At 37.0% G+C, this 24,772-nt stretch overlaps 1 protein-coding gene across 1 annotated transcript in view; it reads left to right on the plus strand.

The window, feature by feature from the left end:
* LOC130229053 (bromodomain and WD repeat-containing protein 3-like) overlaps positions 1-22,923 on the plus strand; it is a 37,182-nt gene extending 14,259 nt beyond the window's left edge. Inside the window, 26 exon segments of the mRNA XM_056457646.1 lie at positions 333-513; positions 736-826; positions 1,053-1,220; positions 2,753-2,829; positions 5,759-5,963; positions 6,032-6,130; positions 6,269-6,376; positions 6,510-6,572; positions 6,574-6,635; positions 6,788-6,815; positions 6,818-6,877; positions 9,472-9,502; positions 9,505-9,577; positions 9,661-9,722; positions 9,799-9,818; positions 9,821-9,956; positions 11,866-11,986; positions 12,084-12,209; positions 12,310-12,385; positions 15,743-15,793; positions 15,893-16,036; positions 16,145-16,297; positions 18,163-18,311; positions 18,404-18,480; positions 18,771-18,920; positions 20,832-22,923. Coding sequence (XP_056313621.1) covers positions 333-513; positions 736-826; positions 1,053-1,220; positions 2,753-2,829; positions 5,759-5,963; positions 6,032-6,130; positions 6,269-6,376; positions 6,510-6,572; positions 6,574-6,635; positions 6,788-6,815; positions 6,818-6,877; positions 9,472-9,502; positions 9,505-9,577; positions 9,661-9,722; positions 9,799-9,818; positions 9,821-9,956; positions 11,866-11,986; positions 12,084-12,209; positions 12,310-12,385; positions 15,743-15,793; positions 15,893-16,036; positions 16,145-16,297; positions 18,163-18,311; positions 18,404-18,480; positions 18,771-18,920; positions 20,832-21,535 — 3,215 coding nt within the window. The 3' untranslated portion in view covers positions 21,536-22,923.
* The last annotated feature ends 1,849 nt before the right edge of the window (positions 22,924-24,772 follow it).

Genomic DNA, 24,772 nt, shown 5'->3' on the forward strand with positions numbered 1-24,772 from the left:
GACAAATCTGCAGCAACTGCGTGATGCTATCATGTCAATATGGACCAAAATCTCTGAGGAATATTTCCAGTACCTTGTTGAAGCTATGCCATGAAGGATTAAGGCAGTTCTGAAGGCAAAAGGGGATCCAACCTGGTGCTAGTAAGGTGTACTTAATAGAGTGACGGTGGTGAGTGTATATCCTAAAGACTAATATACTGATACTAACATAAAAAGAATTTCACAGGTACTTTAAGGTACTTTTTGACACTGACCTCTGTTTAAGCTTAATGGTGACTTGTTTAAAAGCTGTTGGTTTAGAGGCTGTGACATTTAAAGCTGTTGCTCGGTAGGTGCTGAGGTGGCAGGTGGTCCTCTGTCACCCCCTAATGTCGGCCTGAGGCGTAGTGGACAAGTGGAGGGTGTACGGCAGATGCACAACAATGCCCCTCGCAGTCAGATGGCCACTGAGAGAGACCTGCTGGCCTGGAGTCGCAGAGTGGTAGTTAATGAAGTACAGGCTGGCATTTTCAGGTAGAAGCATGACAAGTTCATAGTTGGTAAATTAGAGTTGTTAAAATAATAGTTGTAAATTGTCTGCTTTATTAAACCAATCTTAAATACCCTTCTTTACAACATTAAGTGGTTTAAGGCCTGTACCATTTTACCATACTTAAAATTTTCCATTTAAATATCCTTCAGTGACTCAAAACTCTGTGCTCTCAAACACTGTCTTTTTACTTTGTGTATGTTTAGGGTGATGGAAGACTGTAGGCTTGCTAAAGGAGAGGTGGAACGCTCTTACTATATCATTGAGAAGAAGAGAAAATCTGTGCCCTCAGCAGGAGTGAGTATCATACACATCATATGCATGCACACAAAGATGCATCTCTCTTTTCCTACCCACTCCTGCTGTTAAATAAACTCCTTATTGTCTGAAGCAAGTAGTTCTTAACCTCTTTGACATCAAGACCTCTTACTGTCCACAGAATATTTTCAAAGACACAATTACTTTTCATTTGTACTATCTACATGACTTCTACGCTTCTCACTATTTCCCTCTGTATCATCAGAGTCAGCCAGGTGACAACGTTCGCACGTTACGGAGACCACAGCGCAAGGCTCAGCAAAAAAAACATGCATATCAGACCCGCTCGACTCGAACCAGGAGGCGCAGTGGAAGTGTTCAGTCCTTTAACCGTAGTGAAGAAACCGAGGTCGAATCTGAAAGTGAAGCAGAGGTAAGATCAATCTTGCTCATCTAATAGAGACCACCAATATAGACATTTAATATTGTTCAAATCTTTATACTTCTAAAGTGGAAGCCCACCCCCCCTGCACATGACAAGGACAGGACAATTTTACTATATCAGACTTGGAAAAACTGAGATGTTTACACTCTAGCTCACTAGATTCCTTTTTATAAGACTTGGGATTCCTTTCTTGACTACATCAAAGGCCTGCCTATTACACCTGTTACTGGCAACCTGTAACATTTACCATTTTATTAGAAGGTTTTTTTTAATTATTTATTTTTTTTTTCCCATCTGTATCCAGTTATTTTCTGATGTCCTATACTTATGTATTTATTTGGTATTTATGTATGTATTATAGGTGGGCATAGATTAATTTTTTAAATCTAGAATAATCTCGTAATTAACCTAGATTAAAATGGATCATTTGAATTCTGCAGAAGGCATTCAGAATATGTGTGCTACCCAAATAATAAGTCTTTGAGAACGGGTTTCTTAAGCCAGGCGGCGCATTACACCAGGGCCTCATCTTCTGTTTCCAAAATGCATCACAAACTGCTTGAGAAACTGTTCTACTATGATAATTGGTGATAAATTATGTTTATTAATATTAATAAAAACTGTTTATTCAGTAAACATGAATTTTGAACTGCAGGCCTACATAAGCTCAAAAAAGCGATTATTCATTTATTTATTTTTTATTTTTTTGATGACCTTAATCCGACTTAAGTCATAACTGAACTAAACAGAAATGGAATTAAGACATGTGGAATATGCATATATTAGCGGCATTATTAAAGTAAACATCGCAATCAAACTATTATCGTCATGTTGGACTTTTCGCCATATTTTTGACAATATCCACACGCAGACGGCAGTCAGTAAAGGACCGCATACACAACCACACATTGCGAAATGCGGAGGTTTTTTCTTTCCATTAAGCATGCGTTACTAAATTCCATAACTCTCTCACCAGTCCTTACTCCTTATTTGCGTCTAATACCCCAGTTTGTCACAGGGGCATGAATGAAAGTGAGTTAGAGTGAAACCACCGAACTGCAGTTAAAGTCAGGCATCCTGCTGATTTGATTCAGAAGGGCACTTTTTTTGTCAGACGGCTCACCGGTCAGGTATACACCTACGCTAAAATATCAAGGTGAAAGTCATCATAGCTTGCGTAGAATAGACCCAGTTCCCAACTTAACTTTGAGAATAGATTAACGCTGTTTTTTTTTTTTAATCGCGTGATAAGACACTCGCATTAACGCAGCATGTTAACGCCGATAATGGCCCACCACTAGTATGTATATGTTTATTCATTTATTATTGTTTTGTTAATTAAGTTAGAGAGAGGTTAGGGGATAGGATTAACAATAGATAATGTATTACTGTTTACCTCTTAACATTTAATTTGTATTGTCATACAAAAGACCAATAAAACCATTGAGATAAAAAAATCTGTATCAGTTTTGAAATGCATAATTAAATGTTTCTTTTATTTTTTTAATGTTTGTGTACAGCAGGAGGAAGACCAGAATGAGAACAGTGATGGGACGTCTGAGGGGGAAACTCAGTGGGAGAATGACAGCAGCTCCAGGTTCAGTTTCAAAATAGTTAAAATATTTCACAAAATTATTACTGGTGATTAGGACAGGGTGTAATAGATTTAGCAATTAATAGTTAAGAAATGATTACGTCAGTATTTATTTTTCAAAGTTGTTTATAAATTTTCAGTATAGGTTTTATATTTATAGAGGTTCAAATAATTTTTTGTGTAGAATAGGGCAGGGGGATGAATCTAAATGAAACTGACAATAAGATTTATTTTTCTAAAAATTTTGATTTCAGAGTAAATCATCAGTATAGCCAGAGCAAACTCTCAAAAACCTCCAAATTTGCCTCAAAGAACAAACTGGAAATTTCTAGAGCTGCTGAAGATTTAACTGCTTTCATTGATTCAACATGACTAATAAACACATGAAGCTTTTCTTTTTCACAGAAGAGTTTTATTTCAAACTCTAAAGAAGTTATGAATTGAGTTTGAAGTAAAAACTTTATTAAATGTGGTATTTTCACATGCTTTCAGATGTAGCAGTAAAACAGAGCTGAAGTTCACTGGGAACCTGCGCAAACACCTGTCGTTATATTTGATCACATTCTCCACGCCAGATAAATAAGATTCAGCCTTGGACACCAGATCGTTTCAGGAAATATGAGGGTGCTTTCACATCTAGACTTTTGGTTCGGAACCTGGCTCGTTTCCCCAGTTAGCGCGGTTCGTTTGGCATATGTGAATCCAGCAACTGTGCTCGGATCCACACCAAAACAATCAGTCCAAGATCGCCTTAATGAGGTGTTCTCAGCTCAATTCAAACAAACTCTGAGTCTGGAGCAGATCAATTGTAGTGAGAAAGCAATACAATCTGAACCAGTGTATTATGGATATGTAATAGGCATATATATGGCTATATGAAGACAGAATTATGAGTAGGGCGGAATGTCATCATTCCTACTGGTAAATGTCCATTTCGTGTCAAATACGAAAGTGAAAGCATGCTGAATTATTACGAGAGATGTTTATCCATTAGGAAAATTTACCCAAATGCTGTCTTAGTTTATCTGTTTTTCTCTCTATAATGTAAAGCCTATAATGCAAAAGCCAATGGCTATGAGAAAATCTTTCCTCTGATTTATATTTGGTGACTATGTCTGCTGGTGTCACCATTCAAAATTAAAGCGCAGCTTTTCGTTTATGTTTTATTGCTCATCGTCATAAATTAAAATAAGGACGCATGACAGCTGAGCATGACTCTGCAAAATAAAGCATGAAACTCTAACCAATGTGTGGAGAATTTACTCGTATGTGACTTGTTTTAGCTCTTTTGGTCCATTTAGAAACATTGTCATATGAAAACGAACCGGACCAAGAAGAAGAGCAAATTGTAACAATTTTAATCCCTGTTTCGGAAAAAAAGAATCGATCCACAGGTGTGAAAGCACCCTCAGTTTCTCCAGGTATCTGGACCACAAGTCAGCAGAGTTGCCAATACCCAAACCTGTTAACCAGTATTCAACTGAATTAACAGTCTACTATCAATATAGGAGTTGTCTTTGGAAGAAGCGAGAGAAGAGCAGAAGACGAAGTGATGATAATAACTGAGAAGGGTTTGAGTAATCTTAGTTGCATGTGTTCCGGTGTGCACTCATGCTTCGTCTGACCACGAAAAATCTGTGCTATTATACCACAAGCAACAGCAATGGAAAATGACTGCTTCACAACATTGTCCAGAGACAATACAGGCCTTGAAACTGAGACATTCTCTTATCTCTTACTCAAGAAAACAATTGCCACTTGAATCCACACAGTGTTAAGTTTAAAAGAGCAATAATTATAGTAAAATAGTAATAATAAAATATGAAAACAAATGACAAAAATAATCAATAATAAAAATCAAATCATTAACTAAGGATCAATAAAATAATTATATAATGATTAATGATCATACAATTAAATAAAATAATTAAATAAAGAATAAATGAATATAAACATGCATTTTCTCCCCGTGTTGGTGGGGTTTCCTCCGGGTGCTCCGGTTTCCCCCACTGTCCAAAGACATGTGCTATAGGTGAATTGAATAAGCTAAATTGGCCATAGTGCATGTGTGTGAATGCAAGAGTGTGTGGGTATTTCCCAGTGTTGGGTTGCAGCTGGAAGGGCATCCGCTGCGTAAAACATGTGCTGGATAAGTTGGCGGTTCATTCTGCTGTGGTGACCCCAGATTAATAAAGGGACTAAGCCAAAAAGAAAATGAATAAATAAATTAATATAAACAATTGAAAATAAAACACAACACAATTGAATGATTGCTTTCTTAAAGCACCACACACCTAGGTTTGCTACAAGTTTTTAGAAATCCTTAGATTCTTCAGTTATCACAAAAAGATGATCTTTGCTTTCATTATTGTGCGATAAATCATCTGTGATAGTGAATGTGATATTGCATAGCTTGTTGGTGAACTCTGCGCAGTGCTGCTCTATCTGAAAGCATGATTTACTACTGATTACACAACTGGCTTTACTGACAAAATGTACATGAGAAGTTCCTACAGTCAATTACTCATCTCTAGTGTAGAAATGCCTGTGCTACTGAGTCCTCACATGAACACACTCGGTTTAAAGTGAAAGTAAACTCTTCAGAGTCATTCTCCATGCACAGGGCATTAAAGTGAAAGCAGCTTTGTGTGTTCATACCATTAATATAAATCACTGTTTTGTGCAGAAAATCATTCAAAGCGTTAATACTCTGTGTAGAATTATTCCATTTGGAATCTATATAAGGTGTCGACGGTTTGTTTTGATTTATTTTTGGTTAAAGTTAGGTTAGCCTTTAGCTCAAAAGTTGGACTTAAGAGCATCAGTGTTCCTGATTTGCATAACGTTCATGATTTGTTTGTGATTTGCATGTTGTTGTTTTTTTTTAAATGACGAATGTTGCTGTTTGTCTCTTGTTAATATTTTATTACAGCGACTCTTCTAGTGAGTATTCTGATTGGACGGCAGACGCAGGAATCAACCTCCAGCCACCAAAGCGAACAACCAGAAGGCAGGCCCGTGTGGCTGTTAGCAGTAGCTCTGAGGATGAGGAGGGAACAGGACAGGGTGAAGGGGAAGCTGAGCAGACCACTAAACAAGCTGAAAAGAAGAAGAAACCTAAACAGACTAAACAGAGGGTGAGCATTCATCCATCATTTATTCATCCATATGTTTTTTTCTTTTGTAGTAATGTGTGTTTGTTTAGTCTGTGCCTGCTGGAGAATTAGAAGAATGGTTGCCCCCTTCTTGGATCATGGAAACGATCCCAAGACGATCACCTTTCGTACCTCAAATGGGAGATGAGGTGAGTTTCTTTCTTAAAAGGTAGACGTGCACAACATAATGCTTTAAGTAAATATGAGGATTTGCATTTTACATATACATCTGTCTGCATCTCTCTCTCTCTTCTCCTCTCTCTCTCTCTCTTTGTGTCTTTTTGTAGTTAATATATTTCCGTCAGGGTCATCAAGCTTATGTCCGAGCCGTCAGTCGTGCCAAAGCCTATAGCATTAATCCTCAAAAACAGCCCTGGAACCGCCTGGATCTCAGGGTAAAGGGGGGCTTTTTTTTGGCACATCACAATTTTCAGTTGTTATTATGGATAATCTGGTTTGCATTACACCTAATTCTCAAGCCACATCAGCAGCAACATGAGATTTGTGTTGTTTGTGTGTTGTCCTCAGGATCAGGAGTCTGTAAAAGTAGTAGGTATTAAATATGAAGTCGGGCCACCCACTCTGTGCTGCCCTCAAACTGGCCATCCTGGATCTCACCTCAGGGAAAATGACCAACGAATCCTTCAGCTTGAAGTACGCATTCTTTTGCAGGCCAAAAAAATTATAAGATTTGCTTATAATTTGCACAATATAAACTTGTTGCTGGGAAAATATGAATAAATAGAAAATATGGATAGTTTTTGATCATGATTGTGGGGATATTAATGCTAACTGTCTTTCTTTAGGTATCATGACATGCCTGATGTCATTGAACTTTCTGGTGGCTACAACAGTTTTATATTGAGGCCAAAGAACGCAACTGGCAGCCTGGGTGAGTTTGTGCTTTTCACTGAAGCTTTTGCTCAGACCAGGAGCTGAATTTCACCCAAAACTTTTTCCCTAATATCAAACTTTGTTTTTGCTATAGCTATAGATGGAAATACAATCTTGTGGTTAGTTGAGATGAAGTGTGCTATTACTTCTCCGAGAGCTTACAGTATGCACTGATTGCTGCCTGGCTACAGGTGAGTGAAAAAAACAGTGAAATATGGGATGATTTGGGGAGATTTATGTAGTAAATAACCATCCAGAGCGTGCCACTGCCAGATTTTTAACTGGGGTTTGTAAGCAAGAACACAATCGCTTCTATTTATTTGGTTGAAATCAAAATCTTTTCTGTATTTAAATGGTTTGGCGTTCTGTATCTTTATCAGATCCTATAAATGTGAATAGGCAGCCAGATGTTTGCCATCCTTAGACAGCATTATTCTGTCATACCCAGAACAAGCCTAAAGCTGAGGGGTGACCGTGCATTTGCAGTGGCCGGTCCTAGGTTTATGGCCCGTTCTCTTGTTTGTGAGACCTGCGTCTTCTGTAAATGACTTTAAATCTAAGCTATACTCACATCTTCTTACTCTTGCTTTAAACTATCTAGAAACACTTGGTCTCCTTTAATACTTAATTTTAAAGTGCATTTTTTTGGTTATTTTTATTTTTATTTTTTTGCCTTTTGTCTTGTTGTACAGCACAGTGGTCAACTGAAAGAGCCCCTATTATGCATTAAAAATGTCATATTTTGGTTTGGGGGGTCTCCAACAGCAGTCTGATTTGCATGCAAAATCAAAAAACACTTTCATTGTCTTATATGCATTTATTTTAACCTAATTATCCCAACGACTCCCATATGTATTGTTCAGCGACTTGTTCCCAAACCCTCCTTAGTGTGAGACTAATTTGCGCTGATTGCTCAGATGATTTTGTTAAAAATCTGTGGATTTATGTGGAATGATTTTGGGAGTATCATAACTAAAACCTTAATATATAAACTAAAAAGTAATATATTTTTAACTTGTAATTAATGTTTACAATGCAAATCCAATTAGATCGACTTTATTTGGTAAACAAAGCAAGTCTTCTATATAATATCTCTACTAAAAGACAGAAAATATAACTTTACAAACTGTATTGTGAATAAATTATATTAACATTTTCATATTAGTCAATAAGATTGCTGAAATTAATTTAAAAACTGAATAAATATAAATCTACACACATTTACACAAGTAAATAAACAGAATTGTTGATGTGCTAGAAATCTGCGGAAAACCTGCAGAATTCTGCACGCAGATTCCTTGTGGGCCTACCGATGACCCAGTCTGTTGTGATTGGTCGACTGGGTTCAGCGCAAGTAAAAAGTCCAGTACAGTTATGAAGTATTCAACACAGAGTATGTGTGAGCCCAATGCAGGAATACAATAAAGCAATGCAGTTAAATACCAGCATATTACTCTACTCTTAACCCTAAACCCAAGTAATAACAATGACACATATTCAGTATTAATCCACACAATGGCAAAAGTTGGACTATTTTGAAAATTGACCGCGCGTGTGTAGGAAAGTTGAATAGTGTCCATAGCAAAGACAAATGTCCAGAGGATCCCGAGTTCATAAACTCATTAAATTAGCAAAGGATGAAGCACGCATCGCGTTTTCAATGTGGTTTTGCATGCAATATGTGAAATAGCCCATAAAGATTTAACCTGAGAGATACAGTACAAGCACTGATCTATAATAGATACGAGATTACAAGCCGCGCAGAGCGATTACAAGTTACAACACACAATTAAATACATATTTTGCAAATACAGAAAACGAGGCAACCGTTTTAATTACCTTTACATGTTATGATCGGGAGGAAGAGGAAACTGGTCCATATGAACTGTAACCATTACTGACAAAGTCCCTGTCAAGGTCTGACAAAGTCCCCATACATAATAGTCTCTGCTGATCCTTCAATAGCAAATGGCCAACGAGTCCAGCGATGCAGCTTAGGTTATTGTATCAATCATTAGAAAATTGCCTGGAATGAACACAGCACTAGGTTGGCTAGACTGTTGAAATTGAACTTTAACCCTTCATTTCCCCGCAGCCTAATCTCTATCCGTCAGTGATCGTCATCTTCGTAGTGACTGAAGGGAAAAGGCGCGTTCACGTTTTACCGGATCCGGTACTACATATTTGGTGATGTACCATATCGACATCGACGTGTTCAGGCAAAAGATCCAAACCCAACACGATTCATTTATTTGACTCTGAGTCAATTATTTTGTTAAAGAATCAATAGTTTTAAATGGTGCACTTTCAGATTTAATCTTCAGCTGGGATGTTTTCATTCACTTAGCGCTGTGTCTTACACACCTGCATGGAAGCTCATTTCAAATCCCATAATAGGGGCTCTTTAATATGTAAAGAAATGAAATGAGAGCACACTTATTAGCAACGTGCTATAAAATCTGCAGAACGCCTTAGTGACCAAATAGCATAGGTTATTAAGTTATTAATGCTGTGATGAAGACTAATGCGTGTGTGGTTATAATGATCATAAATTAGCACATTTGTGATATCAGCTGTGTGTTTGTGCGCAGGTCAGCGTTTCAGGAGCATAATTGATGATGCGTGGTGGTTGGTTCACTGGAGTGTCAGGAGCCATTTGAATCTGAATATCCAGACAGCCTCTTTCAGTGCTACATTGTCAGGTACAGTAAATGACTTTGATCTCTGCCTAACCAGGGAACAGAGTACAGTGAATATCTCATCATTGGGCTATGCTGTATTGCAGGTGGGATAATGGAGAAAGAGAGAAGATGAGTCCATGGGATATAGAGCCCATTACTGAAGAAGGTACTTGACCACGATTTACTCCACACATTTACAGCAGTCATGTTCAGGCAGGTCTAACAGTGTGGACTGTCTGCAGCTCCACTGCCAGAGGAAGACTGGGGAACAGCGTTCCAGTCACAGAGGACGAGCTCCAGGCACTGCTTTACAGCCCGCAGGAGGGAGAGTGGGGTCTGCACACACGAGATGAAGAGTGTGAGAGAGTCATCACCGCCATAGATCAGCTGCTAACACTCGGTATGACAAATACACGCACAAACCAGCCAAAACCCTTTCTGAGATTTATTGAAAATGGTGAGCTTCAGGTTGTTTCAGTTGCTGGTGTAACAAAACTAACATATTGACATTTATCACTATCTGTAGTATTTATGCCAATAAAAACCTTCATCAAAAAATGTTAAATACTTCAAACTTGTAACAGTAGTGTGGCGATAGACCGCAAAACCAGTCAGGAGTTTCAACTGAGATATAAATTGAGATTATACATCAAATAAAAGCTGAAGTAGTACGCTTTGCAGTGATGGTTTGGCTTGTTAGGATTTGGATAATATTTGGCTGAGGTCCAACACAGCTATTTTAATATCCGGAATCTGAGGGTCCCAAAAAATCTAAATACAGAGAAATTGTCTTCCAATTAAGTTCTTAGCAATGCACATTACTGATCACAAATTAAGCTTTGATATATTAACAGTAGTAAAAAAAACGTACAAACGTCTTCATGAACTTGATCTCTACTTTTATATTCTAATGGTTTTTAGCGTAACAATTCCTTTAATATTTTGACCTATTCAATGTATTTTTACTATTTTTAAAATAGACTCATGCAACATAATAGTGGTTTTCTGGTTCAGGGTAACATATATAGATTTTAAACCTAAACGATGAAAACATTTTGAGAATTTAATAAACTGAACCAATTTGTCCTACATTATAATTAATGGTTGCCATTATTGTTATCCACCGTGTGCATCACAAAGATCTCTGTTAAAATCTCATTTAAAAAGTGATTTGTTACCCCTTTTAAAATCAAATCTAGTGATAATGATATCTTCTGTATGACGTTTTTGTATGAATATCACAGTTCAATGTAGTATCACATACAAAATACAGTCTAAGCAGTTGTGTTTAGGGATGTGAACCTAACTGGTCTCATGGTTCGGTTCAGTCATGATTACCATCGATTCGATGCTTTCCATCCACAATTATATATATTTTTTCTTCACAGCAAGAATTTTTTTTTTTAAATCTATAAATATATTTATATATTACTTGTAATACAATTTTGTTCTTTAATACAAGCAGTCAGATATATTAACTGCACCTGTAATTTTACCTGCTCAAAAAAAACACTCTTAAACCAAACAAAATAAATGCGCAGAGGACAGCATGAGCATTTATCGAAAATAAACTCATGTAAATATCATCCCGCTTGCTTTCTGAACGTTGTCAAATGAGTTCTTACAACTATTAGTCAACATCTTCACCCGCTCAACAGAAATGTCTGCGATTGGCTCTAAAACTTAGCACTGCTCACCACCGGTAAGTGAAACGGACATCTTAGGTAATGCATAATAGACGCAGTGTAGGAACGCTTAACAACCAAGAGGAGAGGAAAAGTTACCTTACAAACATGCCAGCATTTCAAAGGTATACATTGAGAAAGAGAGAGCTGTAGATGGAATTAAACGGCTTTCATTTTCTCACTAGCAGTGAAAGACTGTCCAACAAACTCAGAAGCAGTGAATTGTGCACCATTATCTGCTTTTTAGATTGTTGGAGCATTTACCCCCCCAGTTGTGCAGTGTTACTGCAATTTAAAGTAACTGGTGTCTGTTTAATATATCTTAAAATATAATTTTTGCCAGTGATGCCAAAGCAGAATTATTAGCATCCGTTAATATAGTCGTCAGTGTCATATGATCATTCAGACATCATTCTAATATGCTGACTTTGTGTTCAGGAAGCAATATTATTATACATTGAAATAATTAAACATTAGGATTCTTTGTATATTGTGTTTAGACCAAAAACCTCAACCTTTAAACAGTAATGTATATTAATTACTAATTTAACTTTAACAGATAAATGTGTTGTTTAATCATGACTGTTTTTAAATGTTATTTTTTTTTTTTACTATTCTGTTCAGATGTGGCAAAGGCTTTCTCCAATCCGGTAAATTTGAGGGAATATCCGCTGTACTGCACTGTTGTGGCCTATCTCACTGACCTCAGCACCATCAGAACAAGATTAGTGCACCGTTTCTACAGGTATACAGTGCTTTAGTCTAATGACCACACACACCGCATCACCTGACAAAAATGTGGCAGTTTTTTATTTGACATGTATGCGTGTTTGCATGTGTAGGAGGATCTCTGCACTCATGTGGGAGGTGCGTTACATTGAACACAATGCTCGAACATTTAATGAACCGCAGAGCCCCATCGTCACGGCAGCTAAAGCAGTCAGCGATGTCCTGCTGCGGTTTATCAGGTCAGAGAAAATAGTTACTTTCACATTTAAATCAGAATTCTAATTACCCATTGAACTTATTTACCATTGTCATTTGCTCATTGTTCATGTGTGTCTTTAGGGATCAGAACTGTACTGATATCCTGGATCTTTACAATAAGATGAAGTCTGAATTCAGCAGTGAAGAAGACGAAGAGGTGAGAATGAGAGCTTGTGTGTCTGAATTATGTCAGGTCGTGTGTGTGTGTGAGTGTGTTTGTGTGGTGTGTGTTTTGTGTTTGTGAGCTTCATAATAAGTATGGTCCAGAACAACTGTGGGGAAAAAAGCAATACACAAAAGCAATATTTTAAAAACAACATCAAATCAAATTATATAAAGGTTTCAAATCAAATTTAAACCTTTAGGTCATAAAGTATTTAAAGAAGTGTAAAGAACAATTGTAATAGATTTTGTGAGCATAGATGGACACATTTTTTGCCAGTTTTAGTTTCTTATTCAGAGTATAATTTAATTACAAAGCAACATCATGTTACTGTTTTATAATAAAAAAACATTAAAGGAAGAGTTCACCCCAAATATTATTATAAAAAACATTAAAGGGAGAGTTCACCCCAAAATATTCTATGATAAACCATTAAAGGGAGAGTTCACCCCAAAATATTATTATGATAAACATTAAAGGGAGAGTTCACCCCAAAATATTATTGATAAAAACATTAAAGGGGAGAGTTCACCCCAAAATATTATTATGATAAACAGTAAAGGGAGAGTTCACCCCAAAATATTATTATGATAAACATTAAAGGGAGAGTGCACCCCCCAAAATATTAGTATAATAAACATAAAGGGAAGAGTTCACACCAAAATATTATTATAAAAAACCATAAGGGGAGAGTTCCACCCCAAAATATTATTTATGATAAACATGAAGGGATAGTTTCCCCCAAAATATATATGATAAATAAGGAGAGTTCACCCAAAATATGATTATGATACCATTAAAGGGAGAGTTCACCCCAAATATATTCTGTGATAAAACAGTAAAGGGAGAGTTCACCCCAAAATATTATGATAAAAACATTAAAGGAGAGTTCACCCCAAAATATTATGATAAAACACATTAAAGGGAGAGTTCACCCCAAAATATTATGATACAACATTAAGGGAGAGTTCACCCCAAAATATTATTATGATAAACATTACAGGGAGAGTTCACCCCCAAAATATTATTATGATAAACATTAAAGGGAGAGTTCACCCCAAAATATTATTATGATAAAAAACATTAAAGGGAGAGTTCACCCCAAAATATTATTATAAAAAACATTAAAGGGAGAGTTCACCCCAAAATATTATTATGATAAACATTAAAGGGAGAGTTCACCCCAAAATATTATGATAAAAAACATTAAAGGGAGAGTTCACCCCAAAATATTATTATGATAAACATTAAAGGGAGAGTTCACCCCAAAATATTATGATAAAAAACATTAAAGGGAGAGTTCACCCCAAAATATTATGATAAAAAACATTAAAGGGAGAGTTCACCCCAAAATATTATGATAAAAACATTAAAGGGAGAGTTCACCCCAAAATATTATTATGATAAACATTAAAGGGAGAGTTCACCCCAAAATATTATTATGATAAACATTAAAGGGAGAGTTCACCCCAAATATTATTATGATAAAAAACATTAAAGGGAGAGTTCACCCCAAAATATTATTATAAAAAACATTAAGGGGAGAGTTCACCCCAAAATACTATTATAAAAACATTAAGGGGAGAGTTCACCCCAAAATATTATTATAAAAAACATTAAAGGGAGAGTTCACCCCAAAAATATTATTATAAAAACATTAAGGGGAGAGTTCACCCCAAAATATTATGATAAAAAACATTAAGGGAGAGTTCACCCCAAAATATTATTATAAAAACATTAAGGGAGAGTTCACCCCAAAATATTATTATAAAAACATTAAGGGAGAGATCACCCCAAAATATTATGATAAAAAACATTAAAGGGAGAGTTCACCCCAAAATATTATGATAAAAAAACATTAAAGGGGAGAGTTCACCCCAAAATATTATTATAAAACATTAAGGGGAGAGTTCACCCCAAAATATTATTATAAAAAACATTAAGGGGAGAGTTCACGCCAAAATAGTATGATAAAAAACATTAAGGGGAGAGTTCACCCCAAAATATTAGTATGATAAACATTAAAGGGAGAGTTCACCCCAAAATATTATTATAAAAAACATTAAGGGGAGAGTTCACCCCAAAATATTATTATGATAAAACATTAAAGGGAGAGTTCACCCCAAAATATTATTATAAAAAACATTAAGGGAGAGTTCACCCCAAATATTATTATAAAAACATTAAAGGGAGAGTTCACCCCAAAATATTATTATGATAAACATTAAAGGGAGAGTTCACCCCAAAATATTATTATAATAAACATTAAAGGGAGAGTTCACCCCAAAATATTATTATGATAAACATTAAAGGGAGAGTTCACCCCAAAATATTATGATAAAAAAACATTAAAGGGAGAGTTCACCCCAAAATATTATTATGATAAAAAACATTAAAGGGAGAGTTCACCCCAAAATATTATTATGATAAACATTAAAGGGAGAGTTCACCCCAAAATATTATTATGATAAAAAACATTAAAGGGAGAGTTCACCCCAAAATATTATGATAAAAAACATTAAAGGGAGAGTTCACCCCAAAATATTATGATAAAAAAACATTAAAGGGAGAGTTCACCCCAAAATATTATTATAAAAAAACATTAAAGGGAGAGTTCACCCCAAAATATCATTATAAAGGGAGAGTTCACTATTTTCACTTTGTCACCGTTATTAAATCAGTGTGCTAGTGGGACAGTACAGGTCACTTTAGCGATGACGAGGCTTCATTTAAACAGCAGAATGTGCCGTCTGACAACGAGGGGAAAATGCCTCACAGCAGTTGTTTTCCATCTTATTAGGTCACATTTTTAAAATGATCAGTCCAGGAGGTAGTGCTGATCGACAACAGTATCAGTTTAGAGAAGATAAATGCAGGTAAAATAGATTAAAACTATCGTTTCAAAGCTGTCCAAATGTGAATGTTTACACGCATCAGCTGACGACCGGAAGTTCTTAGCATTCTCCTTGCGCATACACGCAAAGCATAATGGGTAATTTTACATTCCAAGAAAAAGTTCTATAGCAGAAGTGGAGTCGGACACGCCCTTAATGCTTTAGACTTTGTGGCTAGATCATTAAAATAGAGCCCTTTATTCTGTTGAACACATAAAATATATAATTTGAAGAAAACTGGAAACCTGTAGTCATTGAATTCAGTAGTATTAGTTTTTTGTTACTATGGGTGTCAATGGTTACAGGTTTCCAAACTAACTTACTTCAAAATAAATATATTTTATGTGCTCAACAGAACAAAGTGTGTGAAGTAAATGATGACAGAATTTCCATTTGAACGTGAATGGGTTACACAGATGAAGGAATAAGCTCTTCATTATCTCTGTTTGTTCAATAGGAGACGGTGGATGTGGACTCGGACACTCCTGGCACCTCCACTGGTCAGAGGGTGAGAGAACTCAAGCACACACATGTACAATTAACCTTCGAAATCTGAAAGAGTTACAGTCCCAAATGTGTTTTCTCTAACCCGTCCCACTATTTGCAGAGGTCAAATAGCACACCTCAGAAGCGTGGAGTTGTCCTGGATATAAACGCCTGGCACAAACAATGCAAAGATCTTGTGAGGAGAATGATTGTGAGCTCAGATTCAGAGCCTTTCCGCCAGCCGGTCGACCTCTTCACGTACCCGGTACCTCACTCCACTCTCGCTTTTTTTTTGCCGCCTTGTACTTTTGGTTTGCTCACTTCAGCATGACATGTCACTTGGATTTCATGTATCTGTCTTTCTCTGTGTCAGGATTATCGGGATATTATTGACACTCCTATGGATTTGGGCACAGTTTCTGAGACCCTGACAGGTGGAAATTATGAAAATCCTATTGAGTTTGCCAAAGACGTGCGGCTTATCTTCAGTAATTCAAAGGCTTACACACCCAACAAGAAGTCTCGGGTAAGACCGGCACCATTGTTTGTTTTTTTTACCTCTACCATAAACACACAATTATACAATTGTATATATATACATATACACACAGGCATTTGGGGTATGTATGCTTTTGTAAAGGAATTTATTCAGTAATTCAGTCAATTGAATAAACTGACCAAGTCTTCGATGAGTAGGATTTTTATTTAGAATAAATGCTGTTCTTTTGAATGGTTCATTCATTTATTAAATTCAGGAATCCTGAAAAAGATAATAACCCTTTCCAATAATAATAAACCGTTTTCAAACTTTGAATGCAATTGGTCTGATTTATCAAATTTGCATAGAAACCTTCCAAAAAGTAAACGTACACCAGAATATATTTTGATTTATTTAATAATGATTATGGCTCATATGGTCATTTTAAAGTGGTTCGATCAAGTCAATATTTAAGTTAAATGTTTACTTACAGTTGTTCACTTTCTCCTGTCAAGTTTGTTTATTATAGATCACAACTTTTAAGTGGGAAGTGGTGTACGCAACTGTTTTGTGCTTCCGCCATGTTTATAAATGATCACTTAAAATGATTTCTGAAGGATCACGTGAAACTGACGACTGAAGTAATGGCATCTGAAACTTTACCATCACATAAATAATTACATTTCTAAAAAACGAACTAAAATATTTATTTTTAATCATATCATCATCAAATTTCACATTATTATTTGAGTGTATTGTATATTACATTTAATATAATTGCAGCCTTTGTGATATCCTTCTGAAACATTTCAAACAAGTGTCTGTGGTTTATTTTTTGATCTCATATGGTCATATCCAGTGTTGGGGATGTTCCTTTAAAAGAGTAATTAGTTATAGTTACTAGTTACTTCTCACAAATAGCAACTGAGTTACATAATCATAAAAGTAATTAATCACCAGCTAAAGCAACTATTGCATTACTTGAAAAAACTAATTTGTCAAATGACTATAAAATAAATAGAAATCATTGTACACTTATCTACACTATTTTATTGTTGTTAACAGACAATGTGAGAGACAACAGCAGCATGTCCTCAAATATATATCTAGATATCATTTTGTTAAATTCTGAGTAAAAAAGTGTTTGCGGTGGAGAAAAAGGAAGTTATATTTGCTTTGACGTCATGGTTTGTCTCCTCCTTTGGTAGCAGAGCTCACATTATCACCTGTGTAACCACTAATCATGTGGCAGCATGTGACGAGGTGAGATGCAAAGATTATGTCCATTTTTCCTGGACATAAGTTGCATAAAACAAACATTCTGCTTTTCACCTCAACGAGGAAAAGTAGTGCAAATATTACCCGTTTTTTAATACTACCTTTAAACTTGTTGGATTTACCATCGTTCGGACTTCTGGTCATTGGTGTGCGTGCGTGCGTGCGTGTGTGTGTGTACCCGCACTGATTGGCAATCGATGGAAATGTACTCTATCTAAGCCAATCATCACATTCTCAGTTACATCACATTCACAGACACGCCAATCATCATCACTGGTTGGTTATGTGTCTTACTCCAGCCCTGGACACATACACCCACCTCTGGGAGAGGTACTATGGCTGAAAGAGCTGCTGCTCGCATGAAAAGCGCATCAGTGAGCTCAATTATAGTAACGTGTATTTCATTGTCAGTAACAGGGAAAACGGTAATTCATTTGATTACTCGTTACTGAAAAATGTATTGCTGTTAGTAACGCCATTTATTTATAGTGCCAGTATTCCCATCACTTAGCTATACCTGTTAAATATAGGTACTGTAGATATATTTGCATTCTTTATAAATGTAGTTGCCATTTGGTTCATGGATAGTGTTTTAGGCAGTACAGCTGACAGTTTGACTATTGTTTGTTGTGCAGATCTACAGTATGACTCTGAGCCTGTCAGCGTTCTTTGAGAATCAGATCATTCCCATCATCTCAGACTACAAATCTGCAGTTCAGAATCAGCGGAGGAGTCAACAGAGGCTCATGTGCAGCAAGAGATTACAGAGTTCCTCTCCCAACAGGTAAAACATGTACACTCCCTGTTTATGATTCAAAGTTCACACCTTTTTCATTACTTTTTTGAAACATTTCAAAACTTGTTTTGTTTCTGCAGCCCCAAAGGAAAACAGAAGTCAGGAAAGAAAACCTTGCTGGTGTCTGCAAAAACCCGCACACGGAAATCCTCTCAAGGTGTGTAAGAGTTTTATATGTGTTGCAATTAATGATGGGAGCCTGGATTTGCATTGATTTTTGACCTTGCAACAATAAAATTGGCAGTGATCATAATACTAGTGAATTTAGACTAGTGAATTTGTGTACTTGTTGATTTAAGAACTAGAAAAAGGCTAAAAGAGATCAATCACGCAAAAGTCCTCAAAGTTGTATGACAATATTAGTATGTGCTCACTTTATTAAAAACTGCCCGTAACAGGCCTAATCAAAAACCATCTATTGACAGAACAATGTTTTTCCCCCACCAGATTCGAATGTTGCACAAGTTGATGAAGACAGTCAGCCTTCGTCTTCCTCCTCATCTTCTTCCTCTTCCTCATCCTCCTCTTCCTTTTCATCCGAGCAGGCAGGAGCCAACAGAGTTACCCGCAGCCAAGTTACATCAAGTAAATCCTCAGGTACACACATTTATACGCAAACACCAATAACAAGTTTGAGGTCAAATCGATTTTAATGTTTAAAGTTAAACTTTTTTGCAAATGTTGGTTTGTTGTTTGTTCCCAGAACATCCTGTGTTGGTTAGTCAGGAAAGTTTTCTTTTTGTAGAACATCCTCTTTAAGTTGTTATAAAAAACCTTCCATCATTGTTCTTCGTCATTTATAAATAAAAGAAAAAATTCTTGGGCAACAAATTAGCATATCAGAAAGATTTCCGAAGGGTCACATCCCAGCTGGCACAAGATGTCAACATGACGTCAGATTGATGTTGTACACTAACGTCTTGGGGACGTTGCAGTTTGGGTGGAATTTGGGTGGCACCAGACCAACTACAGTGTCTAACATCGGACAGATGTTGGATTTTAGTCACTTTCCAATGCAACCTAAAAACAAACAAATATCAACGTCTAATGATGTTACAGCTTGACGTTGTATGGACATTATCACTATGTCATCTATCAGACATTGGATTTTGGTTGCCATACCTGATGAATAAATTTTTTAAAGTCAATGTGATGTTGGTTTGTACCTAATGTTACCTAATGTAATGTTTGTACCTAATGTGATGTATGTTGTACCCAAAATCATCAAAATATCAAAGTCATTTGATTATTGGACATCAAAATATTCAATTCAATTGACCTTTATTTGTATAGCGCTTATACAATGTAGATTGTGTCAAAGCAGCTTCACATAAAAGGTCATAGTAAATAGGAACAGTGTAGTTCAGTTTGTAGTGTTTAAGTTCAGTTCAGTTTAGCTCAGTTCAGTGTGGTTTAAAAATCTCTACTGAGAGTCCAAACACTGAAGAGCAAATCCATCGATGCGCAGCTCTACAGATCCCGAACCATGCAAGCCAGTGGTGACAGCGGAGAGGGAAAAAACTTCACCAATTGGTGAAAGTGAAGAAAAAAACCTTGAGAGAAACCAGACTCAGTTGGGCACGACCATTTTAATTTCTCCGCTGGCCAAAGGTCTTGTTTATAAAATAATAATTTTTACAAAATAATATTGTCCTTAGACACTGCTTGACACCTGACATCTCAACCATTAATGCCTTATGACGTTGTGTGGCTGCTGGGATGAGACCAAAAATGTAGTAATGAAACTGAATTATATTTGAAAATACGGTGTATTAAATATAGAAACGACTTCAGTCTTCAACCTGTATTATTTTTTTCTTTATTTTAAAAAAACATTATAAAAGATCTCCAAAATAATAATTGTTAATAAAATAACAATTATTTCTAATTATATAAAGGGACACCTAAAAATAAATCCACCCTCACAAACAGTTGAACAGTAACATTTATCAAAAAGAACTTCCTCTTACAGTTGACTGATATTCATATGCAAACACCATTAATAAGTTGTGGTCAGTTCGGTTTTATTGTTTAAAGAACTTTCTGGGAATGTTAGTTTCTTATTCTATGTTGGTCGCTGGTTTGAGTCCCAGCTGGGCCAGTTGGCATTTCTGTGTGGAGTTTGCATGTTCTCCTCGTGTTCACTTGGGTTTCCTCCAGGTGCTCTTGTTTACCCCACAGTCCAAAGACATGCGCTATAGATGAACTGAATAAACTAAATTGGCTGTAGTTTATGTGTGTGAATGAATGTGTTTGGGTGTTTCCCAGTACTGGGTTGCAGCTGGAAGGGCATCCGCTGTGTAAAACATATACTGGATAAGTTGGTGGTTCATTCCGCTGTGACGACTCCTGGTGATGAATAAAGGGACTAAGCTAAAGGAAAATTAATTAATGAATGAAAAGTGGCACCTAAAAAAATCACCTTCAGAACCGTTTGAACAGCAGCATATTTCACAAAGAACCTGTTTCTCCCAAAAGTTGACTATTTTGTCCTGTATTTATCTAAAGGTGTCTTTCTACCAAACGGAGGTCGAAGTTCCCGTAGGAGACGAGCTGTGTTAACAGAAGAGGGAGAGGTTTCCGAATGTGAGAGCACCAGCTCATCTTCATCTTCAACATCTGCATCTTCATCCTCATCTGCAACCTCCTCCTCTTCATCCGAGAGCGACGACAGCAGTGCCGAGGTAAGCGGCTTCGCAGATGGCGGCGATCACGACTACAGCAAAGCTCCGCAACATAAACAGAAAGGCAAAGCTCAAGCGCCACCACCACCACCTCCACCTCCACCGCCAGCTCCCACGATTGACAACACAAAGAGAAAGAGGAAAGGAGAAGAAGAGCAGTCTGCAGAACCTGAGAAACGACCACGGCGGACAAGCAACAGAGAGGAGGAGGAGGAGGAGGAAGAGGAGGAGGATAACGAGCCTGAAGAAGAGGAAGAACCAGATGAAGAAGAAGAACCAGAGGAGGAAGAGGAGGAGTCAGATGATGAAAATGTCATTTCACCATCAAAAAGGTCAAATCAAAGGACTCCAAAGTCGGGACGGGTCAATACTCGTAACCAAGGGCGTAGGACTGTTCTGTACAACGACGACTCTGAAGAGGAGGGTCCCACGTCGGACCCGCTGAATCTGGGAATGTCCCGTTCCGGAAGAGTCCGTCGCATGACTGAACGTGCAAGGGTCAGCCATCTAATGGGCTGGACACATTGATGATCCTTACACAGACTCACTACTGCAGGGATTTTGTTTTTAGTACTGTCTTTGTTTGTTTTACATCCCCAGACTTGACGTTCATGACTCTTCCTGGACTGTGGTGCTTTCTCTTCTCTGTGGTTTGCTAGAATCTACCACACCATCGTCTAATCAGCCACCTCTGCCTTATTCTGGTCCAGAGCGGCAAAGAGTCAGTCGTTCTTCCCATCTTCTGTCTTTCAGTTTCTCTCACTCCGAGGAGTCTATCCTGTCAGAAAGATGGTGCTGCTGTTCTCCCACTTCCATCTTGCATTCTTTTCATAACCTTTTTTTAAACTAACGATCATCGAAAACACTTAAGTTTACCGTGTAATTCAGCTGACTTGACTTCACTGTTAAATCAGGTTATGCATTTACCTCTGTTCAATAATGAGATCAATCTGAGACGCATTAAGTACTTCCAGATCACTCGCGCTGCACCTCCTCCATCTGAGCTCAGACGTGAGAGGAGGATCTTGGGAAATGTAGGAGAAAACGCACTTCTCCTCGCTCGAATACACTTCAGATACACTTTTTTTACAGAATATATTTATATTTTTCCACTCTTGTATGGTACACTCGGATTCATTCTTGGCTTTCAGTAAGGAGGACGTTCGTGTTGATGATGTTTGCACATTTTATGTCGAGTTTATGTGGCAGCTGATTGGTGGACATGAGGTGACGTCTAAATCCTCTATTCTGACTGGTTCAGATTTCATGTATATTGAAACTGGTGCTTTCTGAAGAGTAACAGGCTGTTTTTTTTTACTGGTTTGGTGTTAATTTCCCTCTGTGCCATTTATCATGAAAACCGAAAAGACTGTTCTGGTTTGAACAGGAAACGCTCTCTGAAAGTCACCTAATGTGTGTTCAGGATGGTGAATACAAAGCATTATAAACTGAAGAGATCAAATTGAATCTGAGTTTGTGGTGTCAAACGGTGTGTCCAGGACACCTTTTTAACGCACTGGTACATCTCTCTTGCTCTGTTTTGCTCTTAGTTTATCCAGTGTCTTACTTTTGGTTTTCTCTTAGTTGCACTGCTGTGAGAAGCACCTTCTTCATCCAGTCTCTAAACTGATTTTCCTCCCAGTTTGAGAGCTCAGCCTGTCTGGATACAGCATTAGAATCTTCAGGCTCTGTGTCACTTTGACATAATCTAACCAGACTGAGTTCATTCATTTCCTTTCCATTTTCACAGCTTTTTTATCAGGGTTGTTCATGGTGTGACAGACGAGGCCTGGATCTGTCAGTGACTATGATGGGGAAGATGGTCATGATGATGTTAGATGTCATAAGCTTGTGTGTTCATTTTTTTTATTTGTACACATTTTGGATTGTTTTTATAATAAAAGATGTAAAACTGATTATGTTCTACTAGTGTTTTCTGCTACTGTTATGTTCTTCTGTTTTCTGTATTTGTGCTTGTTTATGTGTGCATGTACACTAATTGGCCACTTTATTTGGTACACCTTGTTGGTGGACTATATTTTCCTTCAAGTCTGCTTTCGTTCTTCGGGGTATTGATTCAACATGGTGCTAAAAGCATTAAAAGGTGATGTATGTAAGTTTTCGACTCTTCTAAAGCATAAAAATACCATAATATGTTTGCGGATATTTAAAAAAACATGCCAAGTGAACGTTTTTTGTTTATCTGAAAAACAATGTTGAAGTCAGATATTTTGCTTTGAAAATGCGAGTTATGTGCTGGAATATCTGTCTTTGTTTTGTTTTTTTTAACTTGCCCAATGCCAGTTTAGCCAATTATATTTCAGCATCCTAGGTTGCCTTGGTGGAAATCCGTGTATTTCATTCATTCATTTAGAAAGGCTCTGAAAGCATGCATCCATTACCGAAATGCAACCTCCGGTGGTCAGTAGCAGACTCTGAAATCAGACGCAGATCAGTTCCACATTAGGGTATCAATTTGAAAATTAGCAAATTATATAAATATTACCAGCGTAAATATTAGGTGAGCAGATTACGTTTTAACCCTGTGTCCCAACCACATGCTACGTGACGAAATTTGCAGTGATGAGCAATTTGGCTGTTTGCACCAGATGAAACACGACAGAAGTTTAAATACAGCCAATCAGAAGCACAGAATAGTGCACTTACTGCACTCCTACAAAATGGTAAATTTTACAATCGAATTAATACATAATAAACCTCTTCAACAATATTAAATGTACATGCTGAATCACTGATATGTGTTGGTTTAGAGTCACAGTTCTAAAGTTCAATTTCAAACAGTTTATTTTGTTTTCAAGATCTGAATTGAACTGTCTGCTGCTGCTTTCAGTAGTATGGCAATAAATGTCATGTAAAATGACATTCAAATTCATATTGTTAACATTTAACACTGAGTAAAGCACATGAGGTGTATCTGGGGTGATCATTGTCAGTTTTCTGTTGTTCAGCTGCATGAAATAGAAGCCATTTCTAATATATCAATTCGAGGTGTTTGTTAGAACAAAAACTCCTTTTAATATGAAAAATATTCCTTCTATCTCGTGCCATTGCTTTTATATAGAACACGGTTTAAATCAGCCTTTAGGCTCGATCGTCAGACTTGCTCCTGTTGGTCATCAATCTGGCAACCTGCGCTTGTGTCTGTTTTGATTTAAGAATGTAATACCTACTTCAACCACTGTCTGGGTGTCAAACTTACATACTGCATGCACCTTTCCATATTGATACGAAAGCATATATACACTCACCGGCCACTTTATTAGGTACCCTGTCCAACTGCTCATTAATGCAAATTCCTAATCAGCCAATCACATGGAGGCAACTCCATGGCGTGAATCATCTCAGACTGGTTTTTTGAACATGACAATGAGTTCACTGTACACAAATGGCCTCCACAGTCACCAGAACTCAATCCAATAGAACACTTTTGGGATGTGGTGGAACAGGAGATTTGCATCATGGATGTGCAGCTGACAAATCTACAGCAACTGCATGATGCTATCATGGCAATATGGACCAAAATCACTGAGCAATATTTCCAGTACCTTGTTGAATCTATGCCATGAAGGATTAAGGCAGTTCTGAATTTACCAGACTAACATTCATAGTTGAATCCCATAGGTGCTCAACCGAATTGAGACCTGGTGATTGTGAAGGTCAGTTAAGTACAGTGAACCCCATTTTGTACTTCTTATTATTACTTTAATATACATTTTATCAATTTAATCATAATTTTTCCTATTA

Source organism: Danio aesculapii, chromosome 5 (genome assembly GCF_903798145.1).
Source record: "Danio aesculapii chromosome 5, fDanAes4.1, whole genome shotgun sequence".
NCBI classification, from domain to species: domain Eukaryota; kingdom Metazoa; phylum Chordata; class Actinopteri; order Cypriniformes; family Danionidae; genus Danio; species Danio aesculapii.